The sequence below is a fragment of the Peromyscus maniculatus genome, chromosome 5, assembly GCF_049852395.1.
Source record: "Peromyscus maniculatus bairdii isolate BWxNUB_F1_BW_parent chromosome 5, HU_Pman_BW_mat_3.1, whole genome shotgun sequence".
Lineage (NCBI taxonomy): Eukaryota > Metazoa > Chordata > Mammalia > Rodentia > Cricetidae > Peromyscus > Peromyscus maniculatus.
In genome coordinates, this window is record NC_134856.1 from 89733958 (window position 1) to 89755046 (window position 21089).

At 42.3% G+C, this 21089-nt stretch overlaps 1 protein-coding gene across 1 annotated transcript; it reads left to right on the plus strand.

Annotated features, from left to right (window-relative positions):
* The first annotated feature begins 8679 nt into the window (after positions 1–8679).
* Klf6 (KLF transcription factor 6) lies at positions 8680–17502 on the plus strand. The gene is made up of 4 exons (XM_006987841.4): positions 8680–9020; positions 11900–12473; positions 13777–13900; positions 14376–17502. Exons 1-4 carry the CDS (start codon positions 8817–8819, stop codon positions 14425–14427), a joined length of 954 nt encoding a protein of 317 aa, XP_006987903.1. The 5' UTR covers positions 8680–8816; the 3' UTR covers positions 14428–17502.
* Positions 17503–21089: the final 3587 nt, after the last annotated feature.

Genomic DNA, 21089 nt, shown 5'->3' on the forward strand with positions numbered 1-21089 from the left:
TCTCTTTTATTCAGGTGAAAACATTTTTGTTCCAAGAAAAGCATCACAAAAATTCAGTGCATGTATGTTTGTAAGGAGTCATTAATGTAATCCCATTGGCCCCAGGAAGCTCACTTCAGGTCCCTCTTAAAATACTAACCATAGTAAAAAAGTAGTCCTTTGTATTCTTTCTACTTCTTGTTATTTCTGTCATCTTCCATCTTGTTATCTTCTGTTTGGTTTTCTCTTCTTTCATTTTAGGGTTACCAGGCCTTCATACACCAGCAACAATAAAATAAATGTCCAAGAAGAAAAGCTGTCTATCATTTGCACTATAAAACTAAAACCACAAACAAGTACATTTCTGGAGGCTTTGAACTTATTTCTAAGTGAAATTCAGTTTGTCATATTTAATCTGAAAGACCAGAATGATGATTTTTGTGCCCCTCCTGCCTAAGTTCCATTGTAGTAAAAATACACCATTCTAGAAGGAACACAACAGAGAGAAAAATAAGTACTCTTCAACAAACACCGGCTTTCACCAAGTTCTAGAAAACAGAATGTAGACTGTAATGGGTCACACAAGATGAGCAGTCAGGGATGTCTGTCACCTGGAAGCCCCTGGAAGTGAACATCCTGGGGTCAGTGAACGGTTCAGCTGGTAAAGGTGATTATAAACCAACATCACATGCTGAATTTCACACCCCAGGATCCTCTCCTGCAAGTTGTCCTTTGATCTCAAAGGACAAACATTGTGGCATATATGTGTCCTTCCCCAGCTAAATTGATGTAATCAAACTTTAAAAACATAAATACTGTGTGGACAAGAAGAAAGGGAGGAAATGAAGTAAAATCATGAATGGATTAAAAATGCAATGTTATCCTACCCAAGTAGAGTCAGACAAAAACCCTGAAGTTCCATATTAACCTACAGATGAATCCAACATTCACACAGTCACTTATGGATTCAGTTATGCAAGAACTCATTGAGAAGCTGGTATAGCTCAGGCAAAACAGAAAACATGGATTCTGTGAAGAATGAGTATCTAATCCGGCAGCACAGTACAATGTGGTACATCTCTCTATATGTTATAAACACAAATAGTTTGCTTGCTTATTTTTTGTTTACTTTTAAAATTTTTAAATTATGTGCATGAGCGTGTGTCTAAGTGTGAGCATGTACACATGATGTCAACAGACACCAAAAGAGGGGTCAGATACCCTGCAGCTGGAGTTGCATGCATTTATAAATTGCCTGTAGCATGAGTACTGAGAATCCAACTAGGGTCCTCTGAGGGAGCAATAAGTGCTCTTAATCACGAGCCATCTCTTCTCGAACCCTGATTTTATTTTTTTTCAAACACATTGAACATTTGTACCTCTTTAACACCCAGAGGCCATTTGCTCTATTTCTTTTTATAAAATTTAATTTTCTTGGAAAATTCTCAGTGTTTGCTAACTGTTTAGAATGCATTATTTTTTTTTATTTAGAACATATTAAAATGAGACTAAAAGTACTTACCAGCAAACACAACTATAACTTAGTAATTTATAAGTATATACAAATATGTAGCAATACTCTTGTTGCTACCTCTTTCATGCCACCACACCTGGCAAATTTTCTGAATTCTTTTTCAAAAATTTGTGTGTATGTGTTGGGAAGGCATGTATGTCTACTGTCCTTGTGTGTTTACATATGTACGAAGATTAGAGGTCAACTTTTAATGTCTTCCTCAAGGACACTCAACCTTATTTGAAGCAGGGTCTCTCACTGAATTTGGAGCTTACCTCTTCTGTAAGACTACTAACCAACGAGCCCCAGTGAGCCTCCTGTTCAGCCTCCCCAACAGTAGGATCCCAGGCATGAGTCAAAGCAATCAGTCTTTATCCATGCATGCTTGCAGGTCCTCACGTATGTGCAGCAATCACTTACTGGCTAAGCCACCTTTTCAGCCCTTCTTTCTGAATGTCAAAGCATGTACCGTTTAAACACAGCAGTTCCCACCTCGTCAGCCAGAATTCAGTCTATGTTCCCTGTTCTGTGGGGGCAGGTGGTCATCTGGGGAAAGTTAAAGGCACAGGCTTTCAGTGTGCCAGTCAGCTGATGGGGACACTGGCAACTATCAGTGCAAACAGATCTCCATCCGGACACAGAACATGATCAACACTTGGAGATCTTCCTCAGGCTCCTTCCCAGTCACTTGTCAGCCTGCTCACCATGAGGGGCAGACCTGGCAGTCCAGTTCACTAACTATGGGTTGTATCTCTTGTAGACTTGGCCTTTGAGTTTTGTATCATGTATATAAAGCTTCTTTTTCTGATGTTTCTGAAACAAGCTCAGAATCACCTCAGAACATGGCTGCCTGTGTTTGCTTGAATAGTCAGCATATCCTATAGCATCATGTGATCTTGCCATGGACTGACTCACCATGACTCTTTTTTTTTTTTCTCTTGTATTATAAATAAATTGCTGTGAACAGTATTATTCTCTTTGGGGACATATTTATCTAGCTCTTTTGGTTAAATTCTTGAACGATGAAAGTGCAGAAAGAGAAACTAAGTGGATGTTCCATTTTATGTAAAATGACCAGACCTTTTCCAAAGAGACTGTGGCATATTTATCATACCCTCACTAAGAGCACTAGAAAGTGCTGGCCACTCACAAAACTCTTTCACCAACTTTGGTGTTGTTAATATTCTTCCTTTAACCAATTCAGTTGAATTTGCTGCATAATTCCCTGGTTAGGGATGCTGTTGACACCTTTTTTATATGTTCAGTGAAGTATATTTTCAAATATTTTGATTATTTTTATATATAATATATTTTTGACTAGCATATGTCATGTGTAGATCTTGGACCCTTGTTCAGTTTAAATACACATTTTAAAAATATTTTTCTTTCAGTAGACTGTTGTCTATTGACTTACTATTGTCTTCTGATAAACTTTCAACTTTTGATGAAATCTAGATCCATTATAATTAATTATCTTGGCACTCTTGTTTTCTGTTTCCATCTAAGGAGGTGTTGCTTATGCTCCCAATCATGGTGATTGTTGCCATTTGCCATCCCCTTTGGGCAGATTATGATTTAATCATTTTCATTTATTCTGTGATGCACCTTCAATGTGCCTATGGTATGAGGTAGGGTGTATCTTTTCCCCCTTTTCTCTCTCTCTCACTTCGCTCATTGTTTGTGTTTTCAGGGGTTCAACCATCATTACTTGAGGGCTTTCCTCCACTGTTGGACTTCTGGAGCTCCACTCTTAACAACTAAAGAAAGTCACAAAAGAAAGTTGTTCCCTCCCGATAAGAAGACAATGTCAGGTAGCCTATAACTTTTCCTTAACTTACTCAAGCATGGTGGTTAGAAAGCCCTTACAAGATTTGAATCTGGAAGAGGCTAGGACACCAAGAGAAGGTGGCTTTGATAAAGTGGGAGGAGACAGCTGCTACAGACAGAAACAGTGAACATTAAAAGAATTCCTGAATGGCTGTGTTTGAGCTAGCATGGATAAATGGGATTCCATTCTCACATCCCAGCTCTTCTCCACATTCCTCCACCAGGTGCTCAACAGGAGGGGAAGGGTGAGTAAGGTGGTCAAAAGGGCTTCCACTATATTTCCAGAATCTTCTCTCAAAGGAAGTGCTTCTTCAGTGCTAGTAGAAGGCAGGATCCCCCTTAAATCCAAGTTCTGTGTACTAGGAAGCAGGTTTTCTGCCTGGCCAGGGGAGAAGAAAGTCACTTCCAATGTTACCATCTACAAGAAAGCTTAGTATTTGAGGGGAAGAGGTAGGAAAGGTTAAGAAGCTCCAGCCCAAGCCCATATCACAGAGATGACCTCAAGCCAGATCTACAGACATACCCTCCTGCCCTTAGGAGTCTGCTCTCTTTTCTGCTTTCCACTCTGTCTCCAGCCACAATAGGAATGCAGGAATTGGGAAATATGAGCTAGACATACACTGGAAAAGGAACACAGTAAAGCCCAGGCACCCATGTCCCTCTAGTAAACATAGTCAATCACAGCCCCCTGTGTATGCAGACACACATACAGACAGATAAAATAATCACATACACATACATAGAACTACACACATACACATATATATAAACATTTGCATATACACACACACACACACACACATATATACGTATAAACACACCTACACTAGACACAAACACATACACACTCCCTGCTACTACTCAAGCCCTTGCAGTCCCTGTCTACAGCACATTCATACGGTGACAAATTAAGTTGAACATTTACTAAAACCACCAGTAAGGCCCTTTCCTTCATTAGCTATCTCAGTGCTAACAGTTATTTTAGAGAGTGAAAGTTTAAATTTCAACATGTAAAACATTTGTGAGACTTTACCTAACACATCACGTAGTAACTGAACTCCTGCCTTTCATTTTCAATGGAAAATCCATTATTTTTTCAGAGGGAAATACGTGAAGAAAAGGCAGCTCGGGCTTTTGAGTAGAACTATGTGCAAATGAGATAGGAGATGAAGACGACCGCTTGAACTCAAAGCACCTATCATGCAACAACTCACAAGTACTTTTTTTAAAAATGGTATTTTGCAGAACATCCCAAAGAAACAACCAAATGAAACATGAATTATTGTCAAAGATGCCCTGAATAAACAAAACTGGCTTCTTGACCATGCATGAGAATATTCTTTGTGTGTATAATTAGGAAGTGGTATTGCACTTTGACTAGATTTGTAAGACCCTTTTTGAATTTTCTCAAAGAACAAGAGAATAAAAACCTAGTTTCCATCTACTGATCTCTAAGCTGAAAGCTCTAAGTACGAATTCATTTTAAACCATTGGTTTCGATGCTAAATGCAATGAAGGGAACTTCATGGTGAGAAATGAAGGAGTGTGGCCTGAAAGCATAAGAGACAGAACAAAAGTGGAAAAGGCCATGGAGACGGTGGGAGTGTGAGGAAACAGCCCAAAGTGCCAGGGAGGCTGAGCCCTCTGCATTCAGGAATATGCCACCACACATACCAGCCTGTGGGAGAGATAAGCAGATGAGGGTGAGTGAGAAGAGGATTCCACTCAAGGAGTCCACTGCTTACTAGGAAGGGGTGGGTGGGTGGGTAAGGGAGAGCAGAGATCTTCAGCTTGTGACATCATGAGCTCTTACTGGAGGTACAGTACAGCTCCAGACCCACATTGGCTTCTTATCTTCCGTTGGATCTGCAGAGTGGATTTCATTTGACTGCCTCATCTGTCCTAAATATCATAAGCAAAGTTGAAAATGAAGCTTAGTTCAATGAGTGAATATTGCCTTCAACTTATGGCATGTAAAGACCTGGGATTTTCATACATTTTGATTTTTAACATGCTGACTCTTTCCCACAATACCCCCAACCCAACCCCCTGCCCAGTGCTCATGAGATGGGTATGCATGGTAGTAGACCTCAAGGGCCTCCACTCACAGTCCCAGGACCTCTCAAAAGAAGCAAAAGCTGTTGAAAGTCAGGATTTGCCCCTGAAATCCAAGTCCTATAACCAGGAATCAGTTTCTGTGCCTGACCAGAAGAGAAGAAACTCGCTTTCAATGACCACCATTCCTTTAGTACATACAAGAAAGTTCAGCTATTCGGGGTGTGTGGGGGGGAGGGGCGGGAATGCTTAGATGCCCCCAGTCCCTGAGCCCTCATGCTGTCTTAACCTGAGATCAGATCTGAGGACACACCCACCTGCCCATAGGAGCCTCCTCTCTGCCCTGCTTTCCACCCTGCCTTGAGCCACAACAGGAATGCAGGAATTGGGAAATGTGTGCACAGACAGATGGACTAGAAAAGAAACACAAAACCAGGCACTGGGGACCCTCTAGTAAAGATAGGCAGCCGCAGCTAAGAGCCTTGTGCAGTGGTGTAGGGACTGAACTTGGGTCATTGTGATTCCTGGGTAAGCACTCACCTTCTGCGGTATCCTCAACCCCTTTCTTATCTTTCGTGTGTGTGTGTGTGTGTGTGTGTGTGTGTGTGTGTGTGTGTGTGTGTTTTTAAGTTGTTTAAGATTTTTGAAACAGTCTCATCAAGTTCCCAGACTAACCTTGAATTCACTCTGTAGAGCAGGCAAGCCTTGCTTTTGTAATCCTTTTGCCTCAGTCTCTCAAACAGTTGAGAGTCTAGTGATATTTCCATCAGGCCAGGCTGAACTTACTTTTCTTTGGATACAGTGACCAAGGTCAAACCTATAGCACGGATAGCTAGAGTCTAAAGTCATGCTCTTCTTCCGTTCCATACTTCCCCGTCTGAATGTCTCTGACCTCTGTGATTCTGCTAGTCTTTTTAAAAATCAAACGTCTTCTGTATTACTCGGACCTCATGGATAGTCCTTCTTACATACAAAGCCAAGACTATTTTCCCATCAATAGTTAAACACTCAGCAGTACAAGTGCCTTTCATTCAGAACATCTTTGGAGCCCTGCCCCTTACCCCAACTATGACAAAGACTTTTGCCGGCTTTGTAAATATATGTGTACCTGGCCCCATCACAGGATGTGAATAATACGTGCTGAATGCCTAATGGGAGCAGCAGGAAGTCACAGAGTTTATTCTACTTGGAATTCAGTCTATGAATGTACTCTACTTTTACACTAATTAATTTTTCTGAAAGTCACAGTTTTGATTGTATCTCTATTATGTCCAATTAAATTCACTCTTGTAAAAATAAACTATGCAAATATTCTATTTAACTGGCAGTGCTTGTAAGAGACAGGGAGAAATTTTTACATTCTATAGGAATGTAAGGGAATGTGTTAAAATAATGACTAATTCTCTATCCAACAAAGGAAGTTTCAATATCTTCATTATGACACCCCTAAGGAATTGCAGCCTCCTCCAGGCTTTATTAAGGCCTTCACTTAGTCAGTGTCTTGTACTTTCACCTAATCCTTTACCATGTGTACTATCATGCTGACTTTCATTCATAGATTTGATGTGATTCTTGCTTCTTTGTTAATTCCAAAGTCACAAACTCACTGCTAATTATAAAGCTCTAGCTCCGTATAAGGGCTTCGCTGGGAAGTTATTTCAACCTATGCATGTGTATCCTAAAGCCATTTCCATTCCCTTCCTGCAAACAAAATATAACCACGTAACCCAGCGGGGACAGGCTTGCCTCTTTGTCACTAAGGTAAATGGGATGAACGAAAGCCAATGGTCACCTTCATGTGTTCCCTACAGCAGGCATTTTTTTGGAAAGATAACTTTTCCCAATTTAGCAATCATAAGTATCCCCATCTAAGACCCTTACAAGTTTATAGTTCTGGTACATGCATCTGTTTTAGACTTCTAAAATTAAATATGAAAATGTAAAAAAAAAATTTAAAATTATTTTACATATTTTACAACGTTTAAAAGCATACTATTCATTAAATATTACTTTTGAAGTTGTCATAATTGGTTTTTTACTCAAAAACTCTAGTTACAAAGTCTTCATTTTTTTAAAAAAAATGAATATCATGGTGTGCTTTAGGAGACAATTTATATGGAAAAGAAATTAATGTCAGCTTCAGCCTAATTTAAATTGTTTACACATCCACGGGAAAGCCTGTTAACCTTGCTGAGGCATCTTGGAGACTGCCTTCTACAAGATAAACAGATTTCTACCCCATTAGCAGCAGAATCTGCATCTTAGAATGAGAGTTGTGCATCAAGCAAAGGGGCATTTTTAAGTTGGAAATGACCAGCTATCCAACTTGGGGTGGCGCCAGGTCATCTATGCGAGCTTGCTAAAACACTATCGGGTTGTTTGGGATGCTAACTGAAAAGCTGCGCTTGCAATACGTAAAATGAATTCCCGAGAATCTGAGTGTATCTAATCCACGGGCCAGGTAGGGCCTTTTCGGGGTGCCCTGGCGTTTCCCCCTCGGTCTGAGTAGGAAGTGGGAGTATTTTGGAGAACGTGCAGGTCTCGGGTTCCCTTCATCCTCAGTCCCAGGAATTCAGACAGAAATTACCATACAGTGACTCTTAGGCATCAGTACCCCTGCTTGCTATTCGGTCCAAGGTCCCATCGCTACACAGGGATCCGCGGGGCTGTTTGCGCCCACTCCGGGTCACCTCAACATCACTGAGTATGGAGAGGATTCGGGACAAAGAGAAAAATCAGGGGACCAAGGAGAATGGAGGCTCAGACAAGGATCCGGGGACATGGGCACCGAGCACAGAGGGACCGAGAAAGTGGAAGGGGGGACCGGGCAGATATCAGCTTCCTTGTTTTGCTGGGTCCCGGTCCGGGTGACGGGATCAGAGGTGGAACCGGGCGGCCGGGAGACGGGGACAGGTGCTGGATTGCCCCGGCCAGGTTCCCCCAGCTCCGGCCGCAGATTTGCGGCGCTCGGCCGTGCACCTCCCAGCGCCGACTCCTTCGGCGCGGCGTAGCCCTCGCCATATATACCCTGCTAAAAATAGCCTGCGAGACGTCTTTCCAATCAGCACAGGCCGAGTTCGAATTGGACCAATAGAGAGGCCTGTAATGGAGAGGCTCGGTCACGCCAGGCGGGGCCGCTCTGTGTCCGCACCGGCGATTGGTGCGAGCTGACATCATCGTCGCGCAGCCCCCGGGACAGGCGCGGCCGGATTGGGTATCACTGGGGGCGGAGCTCCAAGCTGGTCACGTGGGGGGAGGAGGAGTGGGGGGAGCCAAGCGGAGGAGGAGGGGGGAGGCTGGCAGCGGAGCTTTGAATAGGGAAGTTTTGCAGGGGTTACGCTTGCAGTCAGTCCGCTGTTTGCAAATATTGCGTGGGCTCGGCGCGCTGCGGGCTGCGGGAGGGTCCGGACCCGGCGTACGATTGCAGCGCCATCCAGTTTGCATGAAACTTTCACCTGCGCTCCCGGGGACAGTTTCTGCTCCGACTCCTGATCGCTCTCCTCCCTGTTTTCCCGACAGCGGGGACTGTCTTTTCCAACCCGACATGGATGTGCTCCCAATGTGTAGCATCTTCCAGGAACTACAGATTGTGCACGAAACAGGCTACTTCTCGGCTCTGCCGTCCCTGGAGGAATATTGGCAACAGGTAAAGACGGATTTTTTTTTTTTCACGTGCCCGGTGCGCCGAGGAGGGAGTCTCGCGGAGGCGCAGGCAAGATGGTGTGTGCTTGGAAGTGCATCTTTTTAATGATGATTAGCGTTTGCCTAATTAAAAAAATAAAATAATGATCTTAAGATGCCCTTCTGCTGCCTGGAATGATGAAGGCGCTGTAAAACGAGCCTTCGGCAGCGAGGACTAGAGTTGTCATTTGTGTGGAGGCGAGCTCTTGTTCCCAGAACGTTTTTATTTTATTATTATTATTATTTTCTTTTTTGCTAATTCCGAGCTTCCGAGCAGCATCCACCTGAGGGGAGGGAACCCCAAATTCCTCTGCCCGATCCAGACCGGAGCCGTTGGCACAAGTTTGGGGCTTGTACCAGCTCCAAACTCCGCAGCTGGACTTTGTCATATGAACGAGCTTGCCTTTACTGCCAAAAGATTTGATTTAAGGGTTTTGGTTTTGTTTTGATATTTGTACATCCAGTTTTTTTTTTAAGTCTAATATTTTGCCTGCGGAATGCAGTAGCTCTTTTTTTTTTTTTTTTTAACTCAAGGCCATTTGCAGTTTCTTTTCCTTCTGGATAATTTCTTAGCATTCGCCAATGTCTGCCTTGTTTTTCTTACCTGCTTTTCTTGTTGACTGCGCGGCGGGTGTGTGTGCGTGGGGGGGGGGAGCTGTTTGCACACAAGTGACTTGTCAGTCATATGACAATGAGTCCATTCCTAGTTGCTTCGGGTCTTACTTTAGGGAAGAAAAAAATCTCGATTTCCGGCATTTTAATGGAACTAGAATTTGGGGCAACGGAAATATAAGAAATAACCCCCCCCTCTTCCATTCTAAGTCTTGTGATTCTCTCAAGTGGCGAGACACTCTTGAACACTTTTACCATTGTCTTTAAAACGATGGTTCGGTGGATGTCTCTCTACCCTTCTGTGCTGGCTTTTTTTTTTTTTCTCCAAGTGAATTAGCAGATGAAATATATTCTGTGGTTTTCACAACCTCTCAGGCTTTAAAACGCATGAAAAGCGAACTGTTGGCCGAAACCTCCACATGCCGGCTTAATTGTTAACAATCCTCTCCTGCCTTCCTCTCCCCCTCCTCATTTTTCCTCCTCAAAGAAGCTGCTCCCTGGGACGTGATTGAAATTGATCTTAGTAGTTTCCTTTAGGCATTTGGGATTTGGGCAACAAGCCAGACTTGGCTCCTGGTCCCCTTCAGAGCCTTTTAAACTCCCAGAGAGCCGCGATCAGGTCCCCACTGCTCATCAGCATAATGGAGATTTTAAATTAGCCAGTTGATTAAAGTTTAACAAGATCTTCATAAATGTGCTCGCCTTTTCTTTGGAACATCAATAATATGTATCGCCGCCTCGATTCAGATACTGTGTGCACTGTAACAGACATCGAATTTTGGGGGGAAAGAGAAAACAAGCAGCAGCCCCCCCCCTTCCTTGGCTTGCTCCTGCTTGCTGTGTGAAGCATCTACAGGGAGGGATGAGGATATGTATATACTGTGATAGAAAGCACATTGTTTAGTAAGCATTAACCCTTTTGCCGGTAGCCTGTGCTCAAGATGGTCTGTACCCTGATAACAATTTGTTGCAGTTTGGTGTCGAAATTTCTATCTGTAGAATGGAATACTCAGTGGCACAGACAACCTTATATGGGCATGCAGGCAAACCTAGTGAAAAATCAGGGCCGACATAATTTAATCCTAAAATGTTTCCTACCATTTTTCTTTTCCAGTGGCTAGAAAGTTTGAAATGGTGGGGAGAGGGGATGCTGATCCCTGCAGTTGTGTAGCTCCTTGAAAGGTTGGTTGCGGGGCTGGGGAAGGGGCACCCTGTCCATGGCACACTGCATGTGTATTTCAGCCGGGTCCTTATTTGGCAGCTGGTCAGAATTTCAAAAGGAAGTCTCCTTTGGCATTGCGTGAAAGAAATAGGAGTGATGACTCATACTGTTGTACTCTTGGCCAGGAGATAAAGTCCTTGTTCATTGTGGGACTCCCAGAAGGGCCAGGGAGTAATTTCCCCTTTCCATCCTTTACAATAGCAGATGGCCATTCTGGAAGAATTCCTCCACTTGTGTTGTTGAGGTTTCTTGTTTCCCTCTGACCACTGTGAAGAAATCATTAAAGTTTGGTGGGACCCACAGCCCTGTACTTGGGAAAAGACATTACAAAAATATAAATGTATATATATATATATATAAAATATAAATGTATCTTAGCGACACAGGAAATGGGAGGTTTCTCTTCAAATCTATTGATGTCCCTGAATCCAGACAGATATCTGCTGTCTGCTCTCTGACTACGGCCAGTCCTATATAATTAGCTGTGTCACCAAGGGGGTCTTAAGACCACACTGTGTGCTGTGCAATCTTCTGTCCTGTTGTGTGAATACTTGTGGATGGCTGGGGCTCTTACTGATGCTCCTGATTCTAGAGAATGTCAAACGATCTGGTTAAACCTGTTAGGTTGGTGGGAGGGGGTGTGATGTGTGTAAGGCTGATTTTCTTTGTGTGGCTTACCAGGATCCTCATTAGAAATGTCAACACTTGTAACTATAACAACAAAACAGGCCTAGTGATCATCACTCTTTGTGGCCATTGGTCCAACACTGAAGAAACCAAGAGAGGTTTTACCTCTGTTTTTCCTTCCTATTCCGAGAATCAGCTTTCCTCTAACATTCATGAGGAAATAGATTCCCATTACAGAAGACTTTGTGACCCATAGTACATGGCACAGAAATAATTTATTTGTCTTTTGTCGCATGTTTTTTTTTTTTTTTTCCTGTGTGCTTTCAGTTCCACTTTCAGTAGTCGTAACAATCACGTGCCTTCTTGTGGTTCGTTTTGCACAGACCTGCCTGGAGTTGGAACGCTATCTTCAGAGTGAGCCCTGCTACGTGTCAGCCTCTGAGATAAAATTTGACAGCCAGGAAGATCTGTGGACCAAAATCATTCTAGCTCGGGAGAAGAAGGAAGAATCAGAACTGAAGATTTCTTCTAGTCCTCCAGAGGACTCTCTGGCCAGCCCCAGCTTTAATTATAACTTAGAGACCAACAGCCTGAACTCTGATGTCAGCAGCGAGTCTTCAGACAGTTCTGAGGAACTTTCACCCACGACCAAATTTACCTCTGATCCCATCGGTGAAGTCTTAGTCAGTTCAGGAAATCTGAGCTCCTCCGTCATTTCCACTCCTCCTTCTTCTCCAGAAGTGAACAGGGAATCTTCTCAACTGTGGGGCTGTGGGCCAGGAGACCTACCCTCACCAGGGAAGGTTCGCAGTGGGACTTCGGGGAAGTCTGGTGACAAGGGTAGTGGCGACGCCTCCCCAGATGGCAGGAGGAGGGTACATCGATGCCACTTTAACGGCTGCAGGAAAGTTTACACTAAAAGCTCCCACTTGAAAGCACATCAACGTACTCACACAGGTCAGTCCCCTCATGGGGCCTGGGAGGTCAGCCGCTGGTGGGCGCCAGTGAATTGCACCATCCCTGGGAGGGAGCCAGGGCTCCTCAGGATGTGGTCACAAGCAAGGAAATCCTCACTTCCTAAATTCCTGTCACCAAGGAGTTGGGTCTTTTTTGGAGTTCAGAGTAGAATCTTAAAAGACTGGACATTTGAATCAAATGAATGGTTCATGCTTTCAGATTAAACAAGAGGCCAGATCACATTCTCCATCGACACCCACTCGGTGCCTATTTCCCCATTGTACATGCATCATGCTATGTTGGGTTGCTCCTCATTCTTTGTCATGTAAGTCCAAGGTCAGGACAGAGGGTCCTGGGGCAGCATGGAGATGGCTAGTGTTGACCCTGATATTTTAAGGCCTGAGTTCGGAACAGTAGTCCTGGCCAGTGGCTGTTTATTATGAATACTCTGTCACAAAGTCACTTAAAACAAGGGCTTTCTTAACTCAGTGCCACTATTTAGATTTGAAGTTCTGTTTGTTTGAAACTGCCAGGACAACATACAGGATATGAGGGGAAGGATCGCAGGAAAGCCCCACGTTGTGAATTCTTATCTTATGGAGATGATAGTCAAATTCTAGAGAGATGAAGTCAGGGCCCTGAAAAGGCCCAGAACTGGGAGAGGACATGAGTGTTCCCATAGGTAGCATTTTATTCAATCCATAGGACTTGAGTGTTCACTCATAGGTAGCATTTTATTCAATTCATACTTATAATTTAGCGAGGCAGTGATGCCAGTTTGGTTGGTTGGTCGCCATTTAGAAACTGATCTGAAAGTCTTTGAATGAGGTTTCTCAGAAACTCGTGATATCAGTTTTGTAGAAATGGAGAAGGTCTCGGACAACTCATTCCACAGGGAAATGAGTAAGGAACCGGATAGTGCTGGAGGTGGGGGATGTCTCCATGGAGAAAGCAATAAATCTCAACCCTCGGCAAGGCTGTGGGTCCTGTGGGCTAACACCTCACCCTGAAACTATGTCAGCAGTCTGAGTAATTGTCATTGTTAGGAGTTATCTTTGATTTTGGTAGCATGACTTTGTCCAACCTAGATCCCTGGAACAACAGCCCGAGTGAAGCTTCAGGCTAGGTTAGGAAAGAACCCATGCTTGTGACCTTTAGCTTGCCAAAGGTACTGTCCCTCTGTTAAAGCATATGGTGAGGTCGTTAGGCTACAGAAATCCCACAGTATGTATTGTTGAGTCTTCTCCTTCTTCCCAGCATGTCAGTGAAATCATGGTGCCCTTGTCATGTTCTTTCTTCCCAGGAGAGAAGCCTTACAGATGCTCATGGGAAGGTTGTGAGTGGCGTTTTGCAAGAAGTGATGAATTAACCAGACACTTCCGGAAGCATACTGGTGCCAAGCCTTTTAAATGCTCTCACTGTGACAGGTACGTCAGTGATCAGTGAGGGCTTCTCAGGAAAAAAAAAGGGTGGGATCGTGGGAAACAACCAGAGCAGAGTAGGTGTGTGCAGTAGAGCTTGGAAAGAAGGCCAGCAGTTTCTTGGTATTTGTTGGCTTTTCTTTTAAGTCTGGGGCTTTTTCAAAAAATCCGTGACACACTGACAGCCTCTCTTAGGAAGCAGTGTGCCAGGCTTCTACAAGAAAAATGTCTAGGGGAAGGTTTTCAAAATGGGCTCCAACAGTTTTCAAATTCAAAAACTGAGACTCTGCCATGGAACTTCCGGGACTTCCTCGCTGTTTCTTGAATACCTCTTGTGTTTGTATTCCTCTCCCTTGGGGTTCCCTGTGCCTAAAAGTATTGGCCAGGACTCAGAGGAGTTGTTCAGGGAAGTGTGGATCTGGTCTGTCACACAATCCAGGAGGCAAAACCTAACTTCTTTGTTTCTGTTTTGCCCTTGCAGGTGTTTCTCCAGGTCTGACCACCTGGCCCTGCACATGAAGAGGCACCTCTGAGGGAGAAGAGGGATGAATCCTGTAGGCTAAAAGAGGCTTCCAGGCTGAGAGGCGGCCATGGAAGGAGGGATGCCTGTACCAGCCAAAGCATGCCATTTTGCTTCCTACCCAGTTACCTCCAGGGGCCTCTCTTTGGAAGGTCTTTTGAGGGCTACAAAAGTCATGTCAGAATAGGCATAGCACCCACGGTGCATGGTGTTTGGGTGACCCTGGACTCGCCTCGCCACTGGTTCCTAACCTTCTGAGAGGCTCCCGAGCCTTTTGCCGTGAGCATGCGCACTGAGAATGTTAATGGGTGGGATGACTGTATGTTGAGGATCTATTACTGACTGTATGGTGAGGCAGACTTTTTTTTTCCCCCTTGTGGTAGCAAATGACTGCAAGAGACAGAAAAAAAAAAGCAGTTTGAATGTTTTGTGTGTGAGGAGTATACCAAGGGATGAGTTGACCACCAATCATTTCCTGAAGGGTGTCTGCACCTTATTAAAAAAATATATATAAAAACAAAAAAAAAAATTAAAAAAAAAAAAAAAGAAGGGAAAACTTGGAGGGTGGGAGTGGGAACTCAGGACCCCATAGGGTGAGTGTTAAGGGCAAGGGGAGTACCTGTCCCCCTTTCCTGTGTGAAAGGGCCTTCTGGTGTCTGGTGCAGCTATAGAATGTGCAGCGTGTCAAGTAGCTCGTTTTCCTGGCTACATGGAACTCATTTGTAACCCGTTGTATAAGCTGTATTTACAAATAACAGTGATCATTTTCCCTTATGATACAAAAAAAGTCGTGCATGGTCTGGGGGAGCTATATATTTTTCCATTTTTTAAATCGGGTCTCCAATCGTGATTCCAATTTCTAAGCAGCTATGAAAAGATTCAATTTGTTTAAAACAAGGATTCCTTAAGCCATTTAGGCCTGGCAAGACACGACCCCCAGATCCTTCTGTTTCGTAACACACTCCCCAGGCAACATGATATTGTGCAGTGTAGGGTTGTATTTTCAATGACTCAGAATTTGAGTTTACTTTTTGGAGAATCTTAAGGTGCCCTTTGAAGAAATTGGACACGTGTCAAATGTCTAAATGCTTGGGCCTGGAAATTACTGGTCTAATGTGACATTAGGCTAAGAACATAAACTTTTTTTCTCAGTCGGGTGGATCAAACCACTAAGCTTAGAAAACGTTTTTCTCATGCAGCTATGTGTCTCTTATTTATGCCTTGAGGACTAATTCTGGTTTTCTAGCTGTTAATGCACTGTTGACCTTCATAATGGTGCCTTATGCAATTGGCCCTTCTGTGGGGTCAAATACAGGGGTATGGGTGATGCATGCTTAATTAAGGCTCTTTTTTCACCTGGCATTGTACTGTATCAATGTATAATATGGAAAAAAGAAAACAAAAAACAAAACAAAACAAAAACAACAACAACAACAAAAAACCACCTCTTTAAGATCCTCCACAATGACAAATAGGTGAAAACTCCTTTGACATGTCAACATGTGTTCATTTCCAACAACTTGACTGTCAGTATTAAAATGGGGAAAAAAAATAGACATGATAATTGAAAACTAATTCTGCTACCATGAGACTCTTTTAGAGACCTTGCACAATTGTACAGATCACACACACCGGCTGTATTTATTATGTAACATTTTCACACATATTAAAGATACAGAAGTATAAAAAAATGTCAATATTTTGCTCAAAAGGCACAAGTTTTGAGTACCTGTCTAGCTATCTGTTGGTAATACTGAAAGTATACTGCTTTTTTTTTTTTTTGAAAAAAAAGTGGATGAAATTTCTTGTGTATGTATATTTGTGTGTATAGTATGTGTATGTATGTGTGTATATATATATTATATATAGATAATATATAAATATTTTTTTAAGAAGAAACTAGAATGTTTAGCTAGAAAATTCTACAGCCTGTGAAGAAGTATTTCAAAATGGCCATAAAGGAGGTTAAAAAAAATTGAAAACTATAACCTAACTTTTATAGAGGCTTTATCTTTAATTTAATGATTTGCTGAAGACATTTTCGGCATTGAGTCTATTCCACCCTGTTGATTTTGCTAGTCATTATTGGCAAGCCTGGAATAGTAGGGTACCTTCAGCCATTCAGAAGGGGCATGAACAAAGTACTGGCCAACTTGCTGGACTCAGACACACAGAGGTTTGGATTTTACTTTCAGCCTTACTAGAAGATCTCACCTAAGAGTAAGCTGATCACAGGGATTGTTTTTTAGAATACTTTTTATGCAGATGAAACTATTTTTTCCAGCATGTAGATTCTCCCAGCTTTTTCAAGGAGTACTTTCCCGAAATTGGCATAACGCAGCGAAGACAGCTGATATTTCTGATATTTCATCCAGCTGCTGGCTTTTTGGGTGTGGATCTTTACATACATATAGATAGATAGACATGTATCTATCTATATATTTATGAGAATGAGTCTGGCTGGGCTGGTATTTTGTTTGATCTTCCTGGAAATGAGCAATGATTAAGCTCATGTAACTTTTTTGTTTTGTTTTGTTTTGTATCTGGGCTGATGAATACATTTCTCTACAGAACTGATTTCATTTTGCTTAAGGGAAAAATGCACTTTTGTTTGGCAGTTCAAAATCCAAGCACTTGATATGCTGGGTTTTGGAAAACTCCTTTTTTGGCCCTGCTGTGTGCTTATCCATAACAATTCCATTAAGTAAGAAGGTAAACAGAAGAGAAAGAAAACTTGTGCTGGCTAGTCTCACTTATGAAACATCATGGATGTTGTTTGACTGGGTGGGGCTGGGTGCCGTGTATGTCCATGCCTGTAATTTTCATAATAAGCAAGTACATTCTGTTCAGGTGATAACTGAGCCTCAATCAAGCAGAACTTTTGCTTGAAATTAAAAAAAATATTTCTATTAGTGAAATTTCTTTATTTCTTTTTTTTGAAGCACCCTGTTATCTAAAGAATCTTTGTAAGATTTTTGTAAAATTTTGTTTTACAAGATTTTATTTGAAATTGTTTTTTGCGAGATTGTTATATTTCTGTATGAATGTATTTTTTATTCGAATAACATAAAAAGAATTCTTATCAGCATCTGGAGCCTGGTTGTTTTTCTGGGGTGCAGTGGGGGGAAGGGGACTGTTAACAAATTCCTGCTGTGTTACTCAGCCTGGCTTCCTCCCCGGGAAATCACCATTGTGCAATTCTAAGGGCCATTGGCCTAGCTCAGTGCCTGCCTTCCTTGTCTTCCCACTTACCACAGCTGTCCCTTGAGCTAGAGGGAGGCTTTTGACATTGCTCTCCCCACCCCTCAAATGTCCTGAATGTGTTCCAAAGCCTGGCAAAAACAGCCCCAGGCTTTTGGGGGCACAATAGGAAGAAACTTGTTGCATTTTTTTCTTCCTGTCACTCAAGCCACGGAGACCATTACAGTGGAGAGGCCTCTGCACCGTGACTAACTGCTGGCTCCCTTTCACGTCGGAAATCCAACAAATTTTGTTCACTTAGCTCTTAGAGATAGGCTAGTCTTTCTGGATGGAGCTGGCCTCACACCTAGATGACTCCTGTCTGGGAAGGATAGACGTGATCGGCAGGTGACAAATGGAAGTCAGGCCAGAAAGCCATCCCCATGGACTCACTGAAACCACGTTGTCCTGCTCCCAGAGTTTCCTGGTTCCCTATAGTAGGGCAGAAAGTCAAGGCTGCCTTCTCATGTGATTTTATTATGACTTATGAAAAAGGCCTGTAAAATGTCTTACGCATAGGGTGATTTAAGATAAAATAGATAGCTTATTGTCTCAGACAAATGCCTATAGTAGCTTGAGATGACGGCCCCAGCATAACTGCGGATCAGTGTGAGAGATGCATCTTGGAATCCGTTTTCAGATTCTATAAGCCAATCAGTAGTCACAGAGTAAAATCAGTGTTTTTCTGTGGGGCTGGCTTCAATGAATTCTTAGTTCCACAAAAGGGGTGGTCTCCATTTTAGGTGTGGTACACTCATTTACTTCACAGTAGGTCTTCACTTTGCTAAATGTGTAGTGTTTATGGGAATTGCCTTTAATTTTATAATGAGGGAGGAGAAATTTAAATGTGTACCCAGATTAGGAGCTTTGGAATTTTTTTCTTTCTTTCTGTAATTGTAAAAATATCAGCAAGTTGGAAGGGATTTGCAGTGGGGCAGGGCATACATTCTGGGCACATTTTTGCCAGAATTCATGGGTGTGTGGCGTTCTGAAGCACATGTCACGGTGACTAATAGTTGGATTCCTTTGACTGTACGGTCTAAATAAGTCTCGATAATGCATTCTCTCTCAGCTACTATTAAGACTGGACCACGCTGTCATGCGAAGTCTGTGCTGAAACTGCTAAGTTATGTTCAAATAAGGCTGTTAGGAGAACCGCTGCGCTAGGAGTCAGCCGCAGACTTGGGATATTTATAGAAGTATAAGGCATCTTCAGTCTGCTTAACAAAGTTTTTGAAACCTAGCTAAAAGGAAGGGAGCACTTTGGCTCTAACGAGCGAGCTGTGTACTTTGGGGACAATTTGCTCAGCAACAATGGGCCTCCATTTGCTCCTTGCTAAAATAGTTCAGGCTGGGTCACATGAAACTAGCATTTTCTATATAGCACTAGCATTCTGTGGTCTGTGAATGTAGGGTGGACTTCAAATTACATGTTCGCCATCCTCAGAGTTTTTGGCTCAGGCCTAGGAAAGTTTCTCCTCTGCTACAGGAGAAAGTATTGTTGAAGAAAATTGCTTTGAAAATGGAAAACAGAATGTTCTCAAACTGCCCATTACTCCTTTAATTAAAATTAAGTTCTTCAGGCATTTGATGCTTGACAACATATAATTTTGTTTAATTAAAAAAAAAAAAACTTTTTTTGAAAAGTGCTATTGTAGCCACAAAGGAGCCCCAAATCTCCTCAGTTCTCCCAATCCTTCAATTCTATTCCTTATCTAATAAGGCCTTTGTACTGAGGGTAATGGAAATGACTAAAGTCTCTTACTTATATATTATATATTACATTGCCATAAACAACATAGCTTCCATGTACGTCTCCTTTTTTATGTATGTGTTATATCATCAAGTGCTATTTCTTAATATTTGCTTATTATTATTTATGTGTGTGTTTATGTAAATATATGTTTATGTGTTTGTATGCAGATTTGTGTGTGTGTGTGTGTGTGTGTGTGTGTGTGTGTGTGTGTGTGTGTGTGTTTACAGTTTAGAGAGCGTATCAGGTGCTCTTCTCCATCATTGTCCCCCTATTCCTTTGAGGCAGTGTCTCCCCTGAACGTGGCTAGGTTGGAAAGCCACATATCCCAGTGATCCTCCTGTCTCCACCCACTTCAGAGATAGGGTTGGAGATACTCACATGGGTGCTGATATCTGAACTCTTGTCTTCACGACTGGAGAACTAGTGTTCTGAATGACTGAACCCAGTCCCTGAGCTCTTTTATTTTTTAACCATTCTCTTTGCGAGCTGGATTATTATAATTTCAAAATTTGAGGATGACAGATGATGACATTTCCCACCTTCTTATGCCTTAGTCAGGAATCAAGAAGAAATATGTTTATACATTTATTGCCTATGCATGCATATACATGTACATATGCAGTACTCCATACAGTAAATGATATGCCCATTTCACAATTGAGGAAAACTGAGGCTTCAAGATAGTATAGCACTTGACTGAGGTGCTGCATTCCAGAAACACCAGTCTCACTGTTCTGGCCCAGCTGCCTTGGATTCCAAAGACCATTTTTTTGAGCATCACCCCACCCTGTTCCTTGTCTTGCCCAACCTCTCGTGAGAGTCTTCTGTTCATTTCACAGGATTTACCTAAAAGTGCTTTTACATTTATGAAATAGAGACAGAGTGTCTTTACAATTAAGAGTCACTAAAGCTTCAAGTCTTGTAACCTTAAATAAACAGAAGTTACCATTTCAAATTGCTTTCCAGATATGAAACAGATGGCATGTATTTATTTTTAATGCTTAAGAATAGAGAGAGCACCATCAGGGATGTGACATCCTGCATTCATTGGCAGGAATCACCTAATGCACACAGTGAAGGAACAAAGAGGAGAAAATGAGGCTCGTGCATCATGCAAACGAGGCAATCCAGCAAAGTGTACTTAACTAGATTTATTTTATGGTAGGGTCTTTCCATTTCACTCTAACTTATTTTAATGAGGATTCTCCAAATGTCTGCGAATGAAAACAGACAAAGAGGAGGACAAATTTTGGTTCCAGGTGTCCTTTCAGGAGCCACTTTGGGCTGAATAGTCATGGAGAAATCTTCAGTGAAAGACAGATTGAATCATAATCCATAATGTCAATAGGAGACCCTCGCAAACTCCAGTTCAAACTCTATGTGCCTTATACAGTCCATGCAAGAAGCAAACTATCACATAAACTCTAGACTTGGTCCTTAAATTGAGATCTCATTTTTATAATATGCCGTGTACAATTAACCTCAAAAATGTCTCTGATATCCACAAATAATAAATGGAAACGCATTATGCTACAGACGATCATTTCTCCAAAATGTGCCCTTTGTCATGACAAAGCACATTTGTAATAGTCATTTGTCAACGAAGCTCAGCTCTGTCCCTTGGATTGCTTAAGTTTCACATTACCACACTTCTTTCTGGTTGTGCAAGACCGGGTTCC